Below are 20,633 nucleotides of genomic sequence, written 5' to 3' on the forward strand. Positions count from 1 at the left end.
TTAATGAATTTCTCCTCCAAGAACTTCTCCAAACTGTTTTTAAACTCAGCTATACTAACTGACCTAACTGCATCCTCCAGCAATGAATTTCAGAGCTTAATTGCGCATTAAGTGAAAAACATGTCTCTGATTTGTTTTAAATGTGCTACTTGCTAACTTCATAGACTGTCCCCTAGTCCTTCTATTATCTGAAAGAGTAAATAACTGATTCACATTTACCCGTTCTAGACCTCTCATGATTTTATAGACCTCTATCATATTTCCCCTGAGCCATCTCTTCTCCATAAGAACCTAAGAAAAGAACATAAGAAATTGCCATATTGGGTCAGACCAAGGGTCCATCAAGCCCAGAATCCTGTTTCTAACAATGGCCAATCCAGGCTACAAGTACCTGACAAGTACCAAAAAAATAAGTACATCCCATGTTACTGATGCTAGTAATAGCAGTGACTATTTTCTAAATCAATTTAATTAATAGCAGGTAATTGACTTCTCCTCCAAGAACTTATCCAAACATTTATTACACCCAGCTATACTAATTGCACTAATCACATCCCCTAGCAAAAAATTCCAGAGTTTAATAGTGCGTTGAGTGAAAAAGAATTTTCTCTGATTAGTTTTAAATGTGCTACATGCTAACTTCATGGAGTGCTCCCTAGTCCTTCTATTAACCGAAAGAGTTAATAGCCAATTCACATTTACCCATTCTAGACCTCTCATGATTTTATAGACCTCTATCATATCCCCCCCATCAGCTGTCTCTTCTCCAAGCTGAACAGCCCTAACCTCTTTAGTCTTTTCTCATAGGGGAGCTGTTACAAGGTGCGGTCTCACCATGGAGCGATACAGAGGTATTATGACATTTTATGTTTTATTCACCATTCCTTCCTAATAATTCTTAACATTCTGTTTACTTTTTTGACTGCCACAGCACACTGAGCTGATGATTTCAATGTATTATCCACTATGACGGGTAGCTCTCTTTCCTGTAACTATAGCATGGGTTATTTTTCCCTATATACATCACCTTACATTTATCCACATTAAATTTCATCTGCTATTTGGATGCCCAATTTTCCAATCACAAGGTCCTCCTGCAATTTATCACAATCTACTTGTGATTTAACTACTCTGAATAATTTTGTTTCATCTGCAAATTTGATTACCTCACTCCTCGTATTCCTTTCCAGAACATTTATAAATATATTGAAAAGCACGGAACCCAGTACAGATCCCTGAGGCACTCCGCTACCCACCCCCTCCATTTGGAAAATTGTCAATTTAATCCTACTCTGTTTCATGTCTATCAATAATATCATCCATGGTAGTTGAAGACTGGAGGGTGCCAACGTAATGCCAGTTTTTAAAAAGGGAACATAAGGTGATCCAGAAAATTACAGACCAGTCTGATAAAAATGTTAAAAAGTATGTGGCACAGAGAAAATCTTCTCTCTCTCCCCAGGGTAGTGATCCACAGTAGAGATGTGAATCAGAACTGGAATCGGTTCTGATTCACATCATGATTTTTTTTTTGTGCGGCCCGATTGGGTTGTTGTTTGTTTTTTTTTAAATCAGCTGCGCCTGAGCTGATAAACAAAAAACCTACCCCGACCCTTTAAAACAGCTCCCTTAGCTTCCCCCACCCTCCCGACCCCCCCAAAAATGTTTTTAAATTACCTGATGGTCCAGGGGAGGTCCTGGGAGCGATCTCCCGCTCTCAGGCTGTTGGCTGCCACTAATAAAAATGGCGCCGATGGCCCTTTGCCCTTACCATGTGACAGGGTATCCGTGCCCTGTCACATGGTAGGAGCACTGGATGGCCCGTGCCATTTTTAAGGATGGTGCCGGCCGTCCATTTCTCCTAGCATGTGACAGGGGCCGGCCAATGGCACGGATACCCTGTCACATGGTAAGGGCAAAGGGCTATCGGCGCCATTTTTATTAGTGGCAGCCAACGGCCCGAGAGCGGGAGATCGCTCCCGGGACCCGCCATGACCACCAGGTAATTTTAAAACATTTTGGGGGGGGTCGGGAGGGTGGGGGAAGCTAAGGGAGCTGTTTTAAAGGGTCGGCGTGGGTTTAGGGGTCGTTTTTGTGTGCTGTTTTTCCTGCCCTCCCACAAAACGATAAGAAAACCCCACGAACAATTTCGTGGGGTTTTCCTATCGATTTCAGGGAGCTCCCGATTTCTGACGACTTTGAAAATATCGTACGATATTTTCAACCGTCAGAAATATGATTCACATCCCTAATCCACAGTGATCTTTGATTTCCTTTACTCATGTTTAGCAGATCATCTGGATCTCTTTGATTCTTACACAGTCTCATTATTTCTTCATTTTGGATCCCTGGTGGAAGGGATCCTCTTGAAGCTTGCAGCTCTCTTTGCTTCAAACAGGAAGGAAGGGCAGCCAAAACTTCCTCCTGGATCTTCAAATTAGTCTTTTATCCCCAGCTGAATTTAACACAATATTGTTCCTTCTCACAATAGGTCACCACCACTTCAGGGGCAGGTCTTCCCTATCTCTGAGCATCCCAGACACAGGGTTTCCCAATTCCTGAGTCCAAGAAAGGCCCAGATGTCCTGCGAGGCTCCTACCACTTAAAAATTTTAAAACCCAAAAAATAGACCCGGAGGGAAAATCCTAACTATTCAGTGAGCGGACTGGATAAGGAACCCTTCCCAACCATGGTCAGGACCATCAAGCAGGGCTTGCCTGACTCCTCTGACTGGGCCTGAAAAAACAACTTATGAAAAACTCCTCTCTGCCCCCTAACTCTCAGCAAACCTCTCTGTAGGGAGCTGATATATAGACTTTACAGGAGGACGGCCATTCCAGACCCCTCAAAGGGAGGGGCTACATTTGAATGGTAACCTCCCCTTTACACTAAACTGAACTAAACTAGCTGAACTAAAAGCTCACCCAGGTCTTAATGGTGATGTGACCATAGGGTCCGTCACATACCCTTTGGATGAAACTTTCTTCATAGGGCAGGAGCTATCCCCAGTCACTTTTGTCCCCTCGGTGCTACACTTGTAAATGGAATTTGCTGGCTTGGATCTAGGTCTGGCCTGTGCCACTTTGTAAGGCAAAAGTTAACAATGGCTTTGACCTCTGCCAGCATCGAGGGAGCAGGAGTGACTATCCTTGAAGAAAGTTTCAGCAAAAGCCTAAGGGGGGACCAGGAGGGCTTTTTGTACACTGTATTGACATTTTTTTAATTTTTTTTTAAATTTGTTTTATGCTTTTTTAACTTTAAATACATGAAAATAAACAAAACAAACAGAAGAAATAAAAAAAAAACTAAACTAAACCGATATGAAATATATGTGCTTGCATAGTGAAAAATCAGCTCTAAATAAATTATTCATTACAAACATAACAGTTCCATAAATGTCTTTGAACATTGCCACATAAAATGAATGCCTTTTAATATAACTGAGAATGTTTGAATTACTTATGTTGCTCACATAAATATACTTTATTCATTTAATTTTGTCATTCCAACATTTAGGTAATTATTACAGCTTGTGGTTCATTTACTTCTGTGTATTGTTTTACTCCAGTTATTAGCATCAGATTTTCTCTTTTAATCCTTACATGTGAATTAAAAAGTAATCCCAGTGTTTACACATTGATGACTGTTTTGCATCCTTATTCTGTGGTCTGTGATGACTTCAACTTAGCTGTGAAACAAAAAAACAAAAAAACAAAAAAAAAACATTATATCACTGCTTTCTATGGGGCACAAAAAATCATCAAAATCCACAGTATTCAAGAACAATGGGGACAATTTACGGCAGTTTCATAATCTGCTTCCAAGCCATATGAACATAAGAAGCACCATGCTGGATCAGACCATTGGTCCTATCTCTGACAGTGGCCAAGCTGGGAGGGGTCAATAGCAAATGTTCATTTCTTGTTGCTTGCTCCCAGAAGTAAGGGGATTCCCAAGTGTGCCTGACTAATAATTGTTAATGGATCTGTCCTTCAGAAACTTGTCCAAACATTTTTTTAAACCTAACTATACTAATAATCTTGATTACATCTTCTGAAAACAAATTCTACAGCTTAATTGTTTGCTGACTGAAAAACTGCTCTCTCAGATTTGTTTGAAATCTATCAGTTAGTTTCATGGAGTATCCCCTAGTCCTAGTACTATCTGAAAGGATAAATAACCATTTCCTACCCCACTCATGAATATATAAACCATACTCCTGCCCCCTCTCAGCCATCTCCCCTCCAAGCTGAAGAGCCCTAACCTGTTTAGCCTTTCTCCATCATTATTGTTGCCCTTCTCTGTACCTTTTGTAGTTTTACTATAGCTGTTTAGAGATGGGGAAGACCAGAACTACACACAGTACTTAAGATGTGATCATACCATGGATTAGGCAGAGGCATTTTGATATTATTCTCTACTCCTTTTGAAATAGTTTAAGACATTATATTTGCTTTTTTGACCACTGCTGCACACCAAGTTGAGGAACAGCTATTGACTTACATCATACTGCTAATACAGATGCAAAAAGGAATTTCTATTCCTGTTAACTCCTCTAGAAATAAACCTAAAGAATTATTCAGTACTCTGAAAGGTTTATCATTCACCATTAACAGATTCAGCCAGTGAGGGTGCAATTTCAGACCCAAATATTCTTGCCAATTTTTGTTTTGTTGATAACATTTTTAGGATTTGTGAGTCTTTTAGGAGATAGTGCTTAAAATAAATGGTTGAGGGTAGAATATTTTCTGAAAAATACTTTACAGATTTTAAGGAAGTGTCTGTGAAAGATGTGGAGTATCTCCTGCAGAAAATTAGGCTTATAGCATCAATCCATGTCCTTCTAAGTGGAATAAAAATGTATAATTGCATTTAAAGAAAGCAGTTCAGCTTATAATATGTTCCATCTTAAGGGATGGAGTTTGTTCTTGTCCATTAAAAATGGCAGTTATAAAACTGAAAAGAAACTTACCCTAGGCCCAGAAAAATAAGAATATTATATATAATAGCTAACTTACCATTTATTGGTTGCTATGCAAATTCAACAATTCTAGATATTTTAGACAGGAATAAGGCTTCAGGCCAAAATTTATAGCACAATCAGAACAATGGCTGAAAATCTGTGAATTGTTTTTCTTGAAATGTCAGCAGGAGCCAAAGCATCTGATCACATAAAGCTTATCCTAAATCAGTTACACTGGCTCCCATTTGAAAATAAAGGATTTCATTCTAAACTCTCTACTTTGCTTTTGATGTGTACACAACATGGCCCCTAACCTCTTCCAGCTTTTGTTGTCCTACACCCTCACAAGAGAACTTCATACCTATCAATTGGCCATCTATCCTTTCCCCCTCTGGCTACAGCCAAATTAATTTGTAATAGACTTTGTGCATTTAGTTCTTTTGTACCTAAACCGGACCAAGATACCACTATCCTTACATCAAGAGACTTCCTACTTATTCTTCAGAAAAAGAGCCAAGGGCCTAGTCTCCTGCATTCTATCTTAAACTGTGATAAAACTGTGATAAGAAGAGAAATTACTATTGTAATGGAGTGACCTGTTTTCCCTCTTGTTGTTTGTGTTACGATCCCGGTCACTAGCTTAGTGACCGGGCTCTTACCTCCTGCTCGGTCGCCGCATGGTGCCGGCTTCCAGGCCTCTCGAGCCGCGTGGCAGCGGCGTCTCCACGAGGGAGACGCCGCCGAAGACTCCTCCCCTTGGCCAGGGAACGCGCGCGCGTGAGGGACGCGGTTTTGTGCGTTCAGCACCCGGATGTGCTGACACGCCCCCGAGTGACGTCAGACGTCGGCGGGGCATTTAAACAGCTGCCGGGGTTTTCTTAGTTGCCTTTGCAACGCGGTCACTCTGCTGAGCCCTAGTTGCCGTTCCTGTTCGTCTGGTTCCTGATCCTTGCCTGCTTGTTCCTGGATTCTGCTTGCCTGCCCGACTCCTGGTTTCTGCCTGCCTAGACTCCGGTTCGTGACTTCGTTCTGCCTGCCTGCTGCCTGCCTTGACTCCGGTTCGTGCCTTCGCTTCCTGGTTCTCTGCTCCCTTCGCCTAAGTCCCAGTGGTCCGGGTCCCTACGGGCTCCTCCTGGGGGGACCTCGGGCTTCCAGGGTGAAGACTCCTAAGTCCTCGCGACCCGGGCTCCCACAGCTCCTCTGGAGGGGTCACGGGTTTCCAGGTGAAGCTCCAGCTCGTCCAACGGGTGTTCTGCCTCCCGACTGTCTTACACGCCAGTCGGCCCAAGGATCCACTCCTGGATTTCGGCAGTCATAACAGTTTGCAAAGGCCATGGATCCGGCAGACCTCGCTGGTCTCCAGGCCATTCCGGGACTCGCCCAACGATTGGTACAACAGCAGCAGGTTCTTGATTCCTTGGTAGCCACGGTGGAGCGTATGGCTACTCGTATGGATGCTGAACCTCCTGCACCAGTTCCTGTACCGGTGGCCGCCCCGGTCGTCACGCTCCAGACACCTACTCAACTTCCTGCTCCCTCCAGATACGCCGGGGATCCCAAGGCGTGCCGCGGATTTCTAAACCAGTACTTCGTGCGGTTTGCCTTGCTACCCAGTCAATTCCCTACTGACTCGGTCAAGGTGGCGTACATCTTTTCTCTGCTGGATGGTAAGGCGCTCAATTGGGCCTCACCGATGTGGGAGAAGAGTGACGTCATTCTCACTAACCTCGACAGCTTTGTTGCCAACTTTAAAGCAGCCTTCGATGAACCCGCCCGTCAAACTTCAGCAACTTCCGAGTTACTACAACTTCGACAAGGAGCACGCACGTTGTCTGATTACGCCCTGGAGTTCCGCACATTGGCATTGGAGGTGGGGTGGCGTGATGACGCACTGCGTGGCATTTTCCTGGAAGGTCTTGCGGGCCGAATCAAGGACGAATTGGCCGCCAGGGATATCCGATTGGAGGAGAATATCAATAGTTTTAAAAAGCAGATTAAGACCTGGCTTTTTCAGCGGGCTTTTAATGAGGCCAACTGATTCCTTCTTTCTCTTACTTTGCTAATGGGATATTAAAAGGAGAAACTAAGGGTTCAGAGGGATAATAAGGCGTAAAACATGACAAGAACTGCTGAGGTTTAGGCCAGGTTAAAGATAGAGGTGTAGCTAGAAGGGCTTAAATGGTAAAATTTAGGTTTCTAAGACTTTTATTTTGTTTTTATGTTTTAAGTTTTTTAATCTAATGGATTTTATTTATTTTAGCTTATTATTATATTTGAATCAACTATGTAATTTTTAGTGAGTTACCTGTTTTACGAGTTTTGGTTTTTATGAATTTTGCTACTGCAAATTCTAATCATTGTTAACCGCCTTGATATTAATTTGAAAGTCGGTATATAAAGTTAAATAAAATAAAAAATAAATAAATCCCTGAAGACCTTAATACCCTCATTGAATTAGCAGGGCGCATTGACCGACGCCTTCAACAGAGGGCAAAGGAGGTTCGTCCTCAACGACGTATGGCGTCTCTGGCTCCCGTATTTTCTAAGCCTTTTACGCCGAGTTCCTGAATCACTGGGGTCTCCTCCGAACCATCTACCGAGGAGCCAATGCAATTGGGGAGAACGTCCCTGTCTGAGGAAGAGAAACGCCGCCGCCGCAATCTAGGACTCTGCTTGTACTGCAGCGGGAAGGGGCACTTCCTTTCTCAATGTAAGGAACAGCCGGGAAACGCGCACGCCTAGGAGGAATGGAGGAGTGCCTCCTGGGCTGTTTCAATGCTGCTCCTCAATGTACAGTGCCTATTACTCTGAAATTCCCGGGAGGATCCTTTGAGACGCGGGCTCTCATTGACTCCGGGGCCGGAGGGAATTTTATTACACATGAACTTGTCCAGCAACTCCACTTAGCCACTCAACCTCGTGAACCACCGTTACAAGTTACCTCCATTCAAGGAACTCCTTTGCCCGGGAGTATTTCTGTTTCCACAGTTCCACTTGTACTTCAGACCGGGTTGCTACACCACGAGACGATTTCTCTTTTGGTCTTGGAGAAATCAGTACACCCGATGGTTCTCGGGTTACCCTGGTTACAACTACACTCTCCAATGATCCAGTGGGACGAGTTACAAATTACACAGTGGAGCCCTCATTGTTTCCACTCTTGCATCAAGGTGGAGGTGGTTCCACCTATTCCATTGGCACACGTTGGGTCCTTACTTCCAAGTCCCTACATGGATTACGCCAACGTCTTTTCCAAGGAGAAGGCGGAACTGCTACCACAACACAGTCCCTTCGACTGTGCCATAGAACTACTTCCAGGTACAGTGCCACCCCGAGGCAGAGTGTATCCATTATCCCAGCCAGAGACTAAGGCCATGTCCGATTACATTAAGGAAAATCTCGCCAAAGGCTTCATCCGCCCGTCTAAATCACCAGCTGGGGCAGGATTCTTTTTCGTAGCGAAGAAGGACAGTTCGCTGAGGCCCTGCATTGATTATCGGGGTCTAAATACCATTACCAAGAAAAACCGGTATCCGCTACCCTTGATTCTGGAACTACTGGACAGACTTCAAGGGGCTCGTGTGTTTACTAAGTTGGACTTACGTGGGGCCTATAACCTGGTTCGTATCCGTCCCGGGGATGAATGGAAGACCGCGTTCAATACCCGGGACGGTCATTATGAATACCTGGTTATGCCGTTCGGCTTGTGTAACGCCCCTGCCGTGTTCCAGCATCTCATGAATGAGATTCTCCGGGAACTACTGAACTCATGCGTCATCGTGTATCTGGACGATGTCCTTATCTACTCCCGTGACTTAGAGACTCATCGTTCCCAGGTTCGCCAAGTACTTCAGATTCTTCGAGATCAACATCTGTATGCGAAACTCGAAAAATGTTTATTTGAACAGGACTCTTTGCCCTTTCTGGGTTACATTATTTCAGCTACTGGATTCAATGTGGACCCTGAGAAAGTGTCCGCTATCAAGAAGTGGCCTCAGCCAGTTGGACTAAAGGCGTTACAACGCTTCCTGGGGTTCGCAAACTTTTACAGGCATTTCATACCTGGATATTCACGACTGGTGGCGCCTTTAACAGCATTAACTAAGAAAGGGGCGGATACTCGACTTTGGTCTTCCGAGGCGCGTAAAGCGTTTCTTGACTTAAAAGAGGCTTTTCTATTAAAGACCTGTTTGCATCACCTGGATCCTTCCCAGCCTTTCATTGTGGAAGTGGATGCTTCTAGTGTGGCAGTGGGAGCCGTACTTTCACAGTACTCTACCACTGGGAAACTGCTGCCGTGCTCTTATTTCTCCAAGAAATTCACTCCTGCGGAGAACAATTACAGAATTGGTGATAAAGAACTTTTGGCCATCAAATTGGCTTTCGAAGAATGGAGGCAGTGGCTTGAGGGAGCTCAACATCGAGTCACCGTGTACACCGACCATAAGAATTTGGAGTTTCTCTCACAGGCCCAACGCCTTAACCCCAGACAAGCTCGGTGGTCACTGTTCTTTAGTCGTTTTGACTTCCTTCTCAAATACCGGCCTGCTTCAAAGAATGTACGGGCCGATGCCTTGTCTCGGAACACCATCTTTGAAGAGAAGGAGGATTCTCCGCAATATATCATCGATCCTGCAAGGATCGCCCTAGCAAGTACCACAGTATCTTCGCATGGCAAAGTGGTAGTCTCTCGACGTGACCGAAGAAAGGTGTTAACATGGGCTCATGACTCTCTCACGGGGGGCCACGCCGGTCGAGAGAGAACTCTAACTTTACTGAATCGATACTATTGGTGGCCTCAAGTACGACAAGATGTGCGAGAATATGTCACATCCTGCCCAGTCTGTGCCAGGCAGAAACCTCGCATAGGAAAACCGTGGGGTCTCTTGCAACCTTTGCCGATTCCTACCCAACCTTGGACTCATATCACCACAGATTTTGTGGTGGACTTACCGCCATCCGAGGGGAACACTGTGATCTGGGTCACGGTGGATCGCTTCTCTAAAATGGTTCACTTGGTACCCTTGCCCAAGCTCCCATCAGCACCCGAATTGGCACAGCTGTTCACGCAGCACATCTTTCGCGCCCATGGACTTCCACAAAGCATAGTCTCCGATCGGGGACCCCAGTTTACAGCCCGATACTGGCGCGCTCTTTGCAAAAAATTTGGAGTACAATTAAATTTATCCACCGCTTTCCATCCCCAGAGCAATGGACAGACGGAGCGGATGAATCGCTCCCTCAAGACATACCTTCGCAGTTTCATCTCAGAAAAGAAGGATAATTGGGTTTCTCTTCTACCCTGGGCCGAGTTTGCCTACAATAATCACACGCATTCTGTCACGGGCCAGTCTCCGTTTCAAACTGTCTTCGGGTATCAACTCCGATCACCTATTCCAATTCCTGTGGAGGTTCCTTCGCCATCGGTCCAGACGGTAGCCACGCAGCTGCAACGGTTATGGAAGTCCCTGCAACAACGCCTCTTTGCAGCAGCCCAGAAGGCACGAAGGAATGCAGATCGTCTTCGTCGTCCCGCACCAAACTTACTGCCTGGAACTAAGGTATGGCTAAGTACTAAGAACCTCCACTTTCCGGGTCGTTCCCGCAAGTTGGCTCCCCGATTCTGTGCTCTTTTTCAGTGGCTGAATGGATAGGATCAGTGTCCTATAGACTCCGTCTCCCCTCATCCTTACGCATTCACAACGTGTTCCATGTGTCACACATGGATAGGATCATGTGTCACACATGGAACACGTTGTGTCACACATGGAACACGTTGTGTCACGTTCCATGTCACACATGGAACACGTTGTGAATGCGTAAGGATGAGGGGAGACGGAGTCTATAGGACACTGATCCTATCCATTCAGCCACTGAAAAAGAGCACAGAATCGGGGAGCCAACTTGCGGGAACGACCCGGAAAGTGGAGGTTCTTAGTACTTAGCCATACCTTAGTTCCAGGCAGTAAGTTTGGTGCGGGACGACGAAGACGATCTGCATTCCTTCGTGCCTTCTGGGCTGCTGCAAAGAGGCGTTGTTGCAGGGACTTCCATAACCGTTGCAGCTGCGTGGCTACCGTCTGGACCGATGGCGAAGGAACCTCCACAGGAATTGGAATAGGTGATCGGAGTTGATACCCGAAGACAGTTTGAAACGGAGACTGGCCCGTGACAGAATGCGTGTGATTATTGTAGGCAAACTCGGCCCAGGGTAGAAGAGAAACCCAATTATCCTTCTTTTCTGAGATGAAACTGCGAAGGTATGTCTTGAGGGAGCGATTCATCCGCTCCGTCTGTCCATTGCTCTGGGGATGGAAAGCGGTGGATAAATTTAATTGTACTCCAAATTTTTTGCAAAGAGCGCGCCAGTATCGGGCTGTAAACCGGTAATATTCTCTCGTTTTCATCGGCTCCCCCCTGACGCACTCACAGCCTCGTCTTCTGAGGACCCTGTTTACCAAGTACAAGAGGTCAAGGATGTGCGCTTCCACAACCGCCGATGGGAATATTTACTGGCTTGGGAGGGGTGTGGTCCAGAGGAGGATTCGTGGGAGCCTGCACGACACATATTGGACAAATCTCTACTGTCTCAGTATCATCGGGACAATCCCGGGAAGCCCGGTCCTCTGAAGAGGGGGCGTAAAGGGGGGGGTACTGTTACGATCCCGGTCACTAGCTTAGTGACCGGGCTCTTACCTCCTGCTCGGTCGCCGCATGGTGCCGGGTTCCAGGCCTCTCGAGCCACGTGGCAGCAGCGTCTCCACGAGGGAGACACCGCCGAAGACTCCTCCCCTTGGCCAGGGAACGCGCGCGCGCGAGGGACGCGGTTTTGTGCGTTCAGCACCCGGATGTGCTGACACGCCCCCGAGTGACGTCAGACGCCGGCGGGGCATTTAAACAGCTGCCGGGGTTTTCTTAGTTGCCTTTGCAACGCGGTCACTCTGCTGAGCCCTAGTTGCCGTTCCTGTTCGTCTGGTTCCTGATCCTTGCCTGCTTGTTCCTGGATTCTGCTTGCCTGCCCGACTCCTGGTTTCTGCCTGCCTAGACTCCGGTTCGTGACTTCGTTCTGCCTGCCTGCTGCCTGCCTTGACTCCGGTTCGTGCCTTCGCTTCCTGGTTCTCTGCTCCCTTCGCCTAAGTCCCAGCGGTCCGGGTCCCTACGGGCTCCTCCTGGGGGGACCTCGGGCTTCCAGGGTGAAGACTCCTAAGTCCTCGTGACCCGGGCTCCCACAGCTCCTCTGGAGGGGTCACGGGTTTCCAGGTGAAGCTCCAGCTCGTCCAACGGGTGTTCTGCCTCCCGACTGTCTTACACGCCAGTCGGCCCAAGGATCCACTCCTGGATTTCGGCAGTCATAACAGTTTGTGCAAGACTAGGTTAGAGGCCCGGTCCACCTTAAATCCCACAGAGGGAGAGAACTCTGTGGGTGGGACCCTGCAGGGCAGGGGAGAGACCTAAAGGTGGGATCAGCTAGGAAGTATAAGACTGTAAACCCAGCTGGGTTCAGGAGTCCCCCCATGTCTTCAGAAGAGGCAGCTCCTGTAAAAATATCCTGACCAAACCAGAAGGAAGGCAGTTTACAAACCTTGTGTATGTAACTTGAATACTGGTAAGGTAGGCAGTCCACTGTTAAATAGCTGTTTTTCCTAAATAAAGTGAGAATTGCATTTCAAAGGCTGGAGTCTATGTGGTTTTGTGCCTCCAGCCTGGGAAAAGGTGCTAGCTCGATTTCCTACATATGGAGTTAGAAGTGGGGTTTTCTTCTCTATGCTGGGCACAGAGAAAAACCCCAAGCCCCTATGGGAAGTCTGTGAAGTTTGTTGTGTGGCCTGAGAAAGAAGTTGGAGGCAAAGCAGTGTTGCAGAGAAAAAGGGTGTGGAGCGAGAGTACAGTGAAGCAAGGCAGGCTACATAAGAAAAGTCTGTCTAACCTTGCCTAAGGAAGGGGGCTGGGACAGAAGAAAAGCAGTGCTGTCTGGGTTTCAGAGCACTACAAGTTGGAAGATTGTTGGTTTATAGAGGAGCACAGAAAAAAACCCCTGAAAACTGCCTTTAAAACAGACAGGGGTCTGTGGCATCTGCAGGCAGGATAGGTTTTTCTTTGTAGATTAATGGGACAAGCCATGTCTGAAGATAGAACTGATATATTCAGTACAGTCAGCGCCGATGAGGAAGAGTTTTTTTTAATTTATTTATTTATTTGCTGTTTTACCTTTTAAAAAAAAAAGAGAGAGAGAAAAGGCAGTTGTGCACTGTGGCTGGACCAGGGCATATCCCAGACTGAAAGTGAAACTGCTAGCAAGTGCAGAAGCCAGCCAGCTTAAACATAGAAACATAGAAACATAGAAATGACGGCAGAAGAAGACCAAATGGCCCATCCAGTCTGCCCAGCAAGCTTCACACACTTTTTTCTCTCATACTTATCTGTTTCTCTTAGCTCTTGGTTCTATTTCCTTTCCACCCCCACCATTAATGTAGAAAGGCTGGCAGAAGCATTAGGTGAGCTAGGCCTGGGCGCTGAATATTAGGGGGTGTGAGCAGTGGCGGCAAACAGGAGTGGGGATTCGAATCTCCACTCCTCTTTGCTGCTGCCACCCCTAGTGATCCATGTGGGGCCACTGCCGCTCATAAGAGGTAGGAGTCAGAGCTGCGACTGGGGGGGGGGGGGGGTGTCATGACCCGGAGGGGGGGCAGCGCAAGACAGAAGGGTGCCTAATCCCCTTGCACTGGCCCTGCCTGGGTAGTATTACTGAAAACCTGGTCTGGATCCCGTGGGTGTACTGCAGTGTAGGTGCAGCAGAGTGGAAGCATGTCAGGAGTTAGTTGGCAAGCATTGGCTCGAAGCCTCCCAGAAGGGCAGAAACCGCTGCAGGCAAGTGTCATGAAGACCTAGAGTCTCTGGACAAAAACCCAGAGAAAACTAAAAGCAGAGAGAGTGCTATAGCTACCCAAGTTAGGTGTCTGCCCTACCCTGGAGAGGGACACTGCTACGAAGGGAGCGGAAAGCAGCAACGGGGCTGAGGCCAATAGTGGTCCTGAATGGCAAGACCCCATGAAGGGAATGAAACTGAGTGGGAGAAGAGCCAGAATGATGGTCCTGCAATGCCTATATTCCTCGAGAGCTCATGGAAAGCTTAAAGGACTGGCCTGAAGAGGGCCTCTAGAGACCCCCGACAGAGGTCTCCCAGAGACTCAGGAATACATCCGGGGGTACTACAGGAAGTTCCACAGAAAGTCCTGTTGGGTGCCCAAACATTGAAAAGAGCCCTAGATAGGGCAACACAGACTGCCCAGAAGGGGTCAGTGCCAAGGGACCTGTGAGAGACAGTATCAAGGAGCCTGAGAGAGGCACTGCCAAGCAGCCAATTGAAGAGGCCACAGAGGCCATGAAGTCCCTAGCAAGAGGAAATACCGAGAAGCCAGATGGGTAGTTGTGCGAAAAGGAGCATGGAGATCCCAGTGAGGGTCCTGCTGAGCAGCCAATGTGTGGCACCACAATGGAGTAGCCAGAGGGTGCTGGCTGTGACAGTGCAGAGAAGGCATGCGACATCATAGAGATGAGTGGAGAGCACTCACCGCACATCCCACTGAAAGTCCAAGGAGTCCTGCTAGGGTAGAAGCAGAACATGGATAGACTCAGATAAAGGACTGTGTGTGTGTGTGTGTGGGGGGGGGGGGGGTATACTGGGTGAGAGCCACAGTGGGTGGTACCAACAATGTCTTCTGGGGTAACCCTAAGGTGTGGAGGTGAGTCTGAGCCTAGATCCCTTCCCCAAGTGGGGTGTGTGGTATTCGGCTGGATGGGATCCGGGGAGAGTATTGATACTCGGACCAAGGGGTCCAAGCTGGGGGGGGGGGGGGGGGGGTTTATGTAACAGAGTGACTCTATTTTCCCCCTTGTTTTATGTGCAGGACCAGGCTAGAGGCCTGGTCCACCTTAAATCTCACAGAGGAAGAGAGCTCTGTAGGCAGGATCCTGCGAGGCAGAGGAGAGGCCTAAGGGCAGGACCAGCTGGAGAATATAAGAGTGTAAGCCCAGCTGGGTACAGGAGGCCCTTACGAATCCAGGAGAGGCAGCTTCTGTAAAAATATCCAGATCAAACCAGAGGAGTGCATGTACACTGTCCAGAATGAAGGCAGTCTACAAACCCTGTGTGTGTAACATGAATACTGCTAAGGTAGGCAGTCCACTATTAAAGTGCTGTGTTTGCTAAATAAAGTGAGAATTGCATTTGAAAGGTTAGAGCTTTGGGCCTCTAGCATGGTTTCCCACACCTATGAATAAGATCAGTAATGAAAAATTCCTTTATCCCTTCCTGGAACTTAATCATGAGAACATATCATCATCCAGTGCTGGTCATCTTACTCTCTTTTCCATTGCACTAAGTTGCTGTCCCTCCAGTACTTCTTCACTATTTTATTTTTCATTTACCCTGATTCCTTAAGTCACCTAACTAGCACTATCACTATTGAATTGTCATTTACCTCGACTTCCTAACCTAATGGACTCATATTGCAACCATTCTTTATGCAAAGTTACTCTTGGACCTGATCATTTTTTTAACATGCCCTCTCTTGTGTTCCCTGTTTGTAGCTGTGCACTATTGTAATAAGAATTTAACTTTAATTCTGATTGTAATCTGCCTCAAAACTAGCTTGAAATAAATAGAAGAGTAAATGTTCATAAATAAACTGACTGACTGGTTATGAGTCTGAGAACTGGTGTTATTTTTCTTCTCTTACCATTGTCCAGGTTCAGGCTCCTCATGGCAATGAGGGTGATATTGCTCTGCTCTCCATTATTCATAGAACTGCTGTCAGAGGGGAAGGAAAAGAAACCAGAGGAAAGCAGAGTTACAGTATAGAAAAGCACTTACAAAAAACTCATTCATTATCCATTTTAATTAAAGGTGGAATCACAGCTATGAGTCATGTGAAACTGGGAGCGCAGTCACATGGATCTTAGTGTACAAGCAGAACTGCACCCTTCCAAGAACTGACCAGCATACCACTGTTCAACAAGTCCATCAAAATGGTTTATGAAAAAAATCAACCAAATAAAGCTGTACGCTGGGGAGGAGGAATTCTGTAATTGTCCACATTGGTGTAAAGTATGTGCATTCTTTCCCTTTGAAAACCATCCCAAAAAATCTGACCATATTTACACCTGCTAATGTGTGCACATAGTTACAATCAAAATTCAAAAGTATGCGTGTACATGCAATCCCCACCCCCAGGAATAGCTCTGCTTGCCACAGTTGAACTTACATGTTCAATTTTATTGCTTGCCCTTTTAAAATCAGCCTCTTGATAAACCACCCTAAATAGCGTTGGGCAGACTAGTTGGATCATCTTATTTATTTCATTGTCTTGCATTTTTTATATTATCTTGCCACAGAAAAAAACTGTCCAAACCTGGTGTACATAGAGCAGTGGGTTGCAAACCAGGGCAGCCAAGTTTCAAATCCTGTTGCCATTCCTTGTGACCTTGGGAAGTCACTTCACCCTCCATTGCTTCAGGAACAATCTAAAGGAGTAATTTTCAAAAGAATTTATGTGCTAAAAACTGGGTTTTACACACATAAATGAACTTTGCTTGTGTACATGGGCTTTTGAAAATTGATACGATATATGCTACTTATACGCATGTAAATTATTTTGAAATTACCCCCTCAGATTATAAGCTCTCTGGGGATAGAGAAATATGTATGGTACCTGAATGTTCTCTGAGTACAAGCAGGATGATAGTCTTCACACATGGGTAACATCATCGTATGTAGTCCAGCATGGAAAACTAATGTTAAAGTTTCTAGAACTTTGACTTGGTTCCATCGAGCATGTCCAGCATGCATTATAGCACACATCCATGCGGGGTCCCCGTCACTCTCTTCTTGACCACAGAGCCTGCAACTTTTCAGTTGAGTAAGCCTCGATTTTTTGGGCCTTTTGGCTTGTGTTGGAAAACTTCTTTTCCTCACATTTTTTCTGTGATTTATCTCTTGCTTCCTCATATAGTTGCGCTAGGTCACGAGCATAAGATATGCCATAGTGGGTCAGACCAAGGGTCCATCAAGCCCAGTATCCTGTTTCCAACAGTGGCCAATCCAAGTCACAAGTACCTGGCAAGTACCCAAACATTAAATAAATCATGAGCTACTATTGCTTATTAATTAATAGCAATTTATGGATTTTTCCTCTAGGAATTTATCCAAACCTTTTTTAAACCCAGTTACACTAACTGCTGTAACCGCATCCTCTGGCAATGAATTCCAGCACCTAACTATGCGCAGAATGATTAAGAATTTTCTTTGATTTGTTTAAATGAGCTACTTGCTAAATTCATGGAATGTCCCCTGGTCCTTCTATTATCTGAGAGAGTAAATAACCGATTTACATTAACTTGTTCAAGTCCTTTCATGATTTTGTAGACCTCTATCATATCCCCCCTCAGTTGTCTTCTCCAAACTGAACAGCCCTATAGCCTTTCCTCATAAAGCAGCCGTTCCATGCCCCTTATCATTTTGGTCGCCCTTCTCTGCACTTTCTCCAGTGCAACTATATCTTTTTTGAGATGTGGTGACCAGAATTGCACACAGTATTCAAGATGTAATACAGAGGCATTATGACATCCATCTTTCTATTTGCTATTCCCTTCCTAATAATTCCTAACACTGTTTGCTTTTTTTGATTGCCACCGCACCCTGAGCTGATGATTTCAATGTATTATCCACTATGATGCCAAGATTTCTTTCCTGGGTGGTAACTCCTAAGATACAACCTAATGTGTAACTACAGCAAGGGTTATTTTTCCCTATATGATTCACTTTGCACATGTCCACGTTAAATTTCATCTGCCATTTGGAAGCCCAATCTTCCAGTCTCACAAGGTCCATCATAATCTGCTTAATTTTGTGTCATCCGCAAATTTGATCACCTCACTCACCGTACCCCTTTCCAGATCATTTATAAATATATTAAAAAGCACCAGTCCAAGTACATATCCACGAGGCACTCCACTGTTTACCTTTTTCCACTGTGAAAGCAGACCATTTAATTCTACTCTCTGTTTCCTGTCTTTTAACCAGCTGCAATCCACAAGAGGACATCACCTCCTATCCCATATCTTTTTAGTTTTCTTAAAAGCCTCTCATGTGGGACTTTGTTGAACACCTTCTGAAAATCCAAATACACCACATCTACCAGTTCACCTTTGTCCACATGTTTATTCACCCCTTCAAAAAAAAATGTAGATTTGTGAGGGAAGACTTCCCTTGGGTAGTCCCATCAAACCATGTCTATAAAAATGTTTTGTGATTTTATTTTTTGTAACAGTTTCCATTATTTTTCCCAGACCTGTGGATCACCCCTGGATCTCTTTTAAAATATCAGGGTTACATTGACCATCTTCCAATCTTCAGGTACAACGGATGATTTTAATGATAAGTTACAAATTAATTGAAATAGGTCTGAAATTTCATTTTTTAGTTCTTTCAGAACCTTGGGGTGTATACCATGTGGTCCAGGAGAGTTTTCATCGATTCTGGTAAGATTTCTTTCATCTCAATTCCTCTGTGGCAGCGGTGCAGTCGGTGCTCGCTAGCCATTGACATCTGTTGCCATCGATTTCAACCTCATGTCCATTTTATTTCATCCCATTATGTCTGCCTCCAGCTCCCTGGTACATGAGGACTATGTCTATCACGGACCACATGATAGATGTTTCCTCTGCCCAGGGGCATCGTATGTCATCTGGGGTTGGAGCAAATGCACCTAGATGACCCTGAAGGGACATCGGATATAACTTGATTAAGACAGAGTGCCTCTTTGAGTTAGAGAAGGCCGGGCCATCAGCACTAGAGGCACTGGCTTCGAGGGACCATGGAGCCGCACCGATGGACACCAAGCCATCGACTTCAGCAGGACCGACAGTTCTACTGATGTCATTGGCTGATAAGTGTGCCAGAGACCTGCCGTTGGCTAGCTCCTCCAGGCCAAGGACATTGGGTTCCTTGTCATTGGCCTCGACTCCGGGGAAGGACCATGTCAAGCATCGAGGAAAGCCGAAGAAGCATATATATATATATATACCCGTTGCCATCGATGCATGGTGCCGGGCATGGGGATGCGCTAGCTCACACTGTGATTTGCCCATAGCAACTCCCCAGTGAGAACTAGACCTCCATCGATGCCGGGGGGTATGCCATGGACTCCATCGGTCATGGTTCCAGCCACAAGCCTCCTCTCGGTTCCGAAGAGGATCTGTGCACATCACCTACATCCCAGTCAGTTCTGGCATAAGCATTGTTAGAGGAGGAGCTTGAGAAGTGAGTGCAGCTGGTGGTTGAGAGGGCGATGCAGGCAATCGTTGCCATGGCGCTGATAACAGCACCGTCAATCTTGGAGCCACTGCTAGAATCTACATGCACTTAGCATGTTACCGACTCAGCCTGTGTCAGTTCCTGGGATGGCTCCAATGCCCATCGGGGCACCACTGCCTCCCCCTGTCAATTTGGTGGACATGGCTGGTTCCTCAGAGGAGGAAGCTCCACCCAGGCCGGCTGAGGCACCGAGGTCTTGCAGCCACCCATCCAGTTCCGTCAGTGCCTGTACTACTGGACAAAGGCTGAGTACCCAGGCCCCCGTCCCCGGTCAGTGACAGTGAAGATAAGGGTTCTTATGACTCCTGGGGGGGGTGACTCAAAGGAGGTATCCAACTATGCTCTGATGGTCTCCCCTCAGACCTATTTCCTCCAGAGGAGTGAAGGAAGTCCCTACCTGAGAACCTCTCCTTTACAGGTTTTGTTAGGTTGATGTATGAGGCCATCCCCTTTTAGTTGTTGAGAGGGATGCCAGGTACAAAATGCTTGAAATCCTCCAGTTCGTGGAGCCTCCTAAGGAAATTGTAGCAGTCCCAGTGCACAAGACCCTTAAGGAGCTGCTGCTTAGGATGTGGGAACAGCCCCTCACAGTGCCTCCTGTTAACAAGAAGGTGGACATGGTCTACCTCAACCAAAAGGCTTCCAGGTTCAAGAAGCAACAGCTGCCCCACCAATTGGAGGCGGTCGAGTCCACTCTTAAGAGAGACAAGCATTCTAGGACTCATTCATCAGCGCTCCCTGGGAAGGATCACAGAGCGATATATGCTCTTGGGAAGAAGGTTTATCAGGGAGCTATGCTCATTGCCCACATAGCTTCCTACTAGCTTTACATTAGCCAGTACTCGTGGGACATCTGGAAGCAGATGCAGGAGGTGGCCGAGCAGTTGCCTCAGCAGCAGCAGGACATGCTGTTTTCACTGGTGTATAAGGGCCTGGAGTACAGAAATCACAAAGTCCACATGACCTATGATGTTTTCAAAATGACAATGAGGGTATCTGCAATGGGAATCAGTGCCTGCAGAATGGCATGGCTGCAAGCCTCAGATCTCCAGGAAAGACTCACTGACATGCCGTGCACTGGAGAAAATCTCTTTAGAAATAAGGTTAAAGATGCGGCAGCCCAGATCAGGAACCACCATAAGACCTGTCAATAACGCTCCACTAGCACTCCAGACCCATCCTCCTCATCTAGGAGGTCAGGGAGATCGGAGCAGAAGTATTTCTTTCACCAAAGGAAGTACTATCCTCCACCCTCCCACTCCCATCGCCTGTCCCATGCAGCAAAGAGCTCCAAAT

General features: G+C 46.3%; 1 protein-coding gene across 5 annotated transcripts in view; it reads right to left on the minus strand.

The window, feature by feature from the left end:
- Positions 1-3,422: 3,422 nt before the first annotated feature.
- The window catches only part of ECSCR (endothelial cell surface expressed chemotaxis and apoptosis regulator), a 281,361-nt gene continuing 264,150 nt past the window's right edge, over positions 3,423-20,633 (minus strand). For 2 of the 5 annotated variants that reach the window (XM_029583893.1, XM_029583891.1), the window contains 2 exons: positions 15,703-15,773; positions 3,423-3,688 (listed from right to left, as the gene is read on the minus strand). In XM_029583893.1, the coding sequence (XP_029439753.1) occupies positions 3,657-3,688; positions 15,703-15,773 (103 nt within the window). In that variant the 3' untranslated portion in view covers positions 3,423-3,656. Of the gene's footprint in view, positions 3,689-15,702; positions 15,774-16,374; positions 16,487-20,633 lie in introns of all 5 variants that reach the window. The other 3 variants (XR_003853451.1, XM_029583892.1, XM_029583894.1) reach the window with 3 other exon arrangements.

The sequence above is a fragment of the Rhinatrema bivittatum genome, chromosome 18 (genome assembly GCF_901001135.1).
Source record: "Rhinatrema bivittatum chromosome 18, aRhiBiv1.1, whole genome shotgun sequence".
NCBI classification, from domain to species: Eukaryota; Metazoa; Chordata; class Amphibia; order Gymnophiona; family Rhinatrematidae; genus Rhinatrema; species Rhinatrema bivittatum.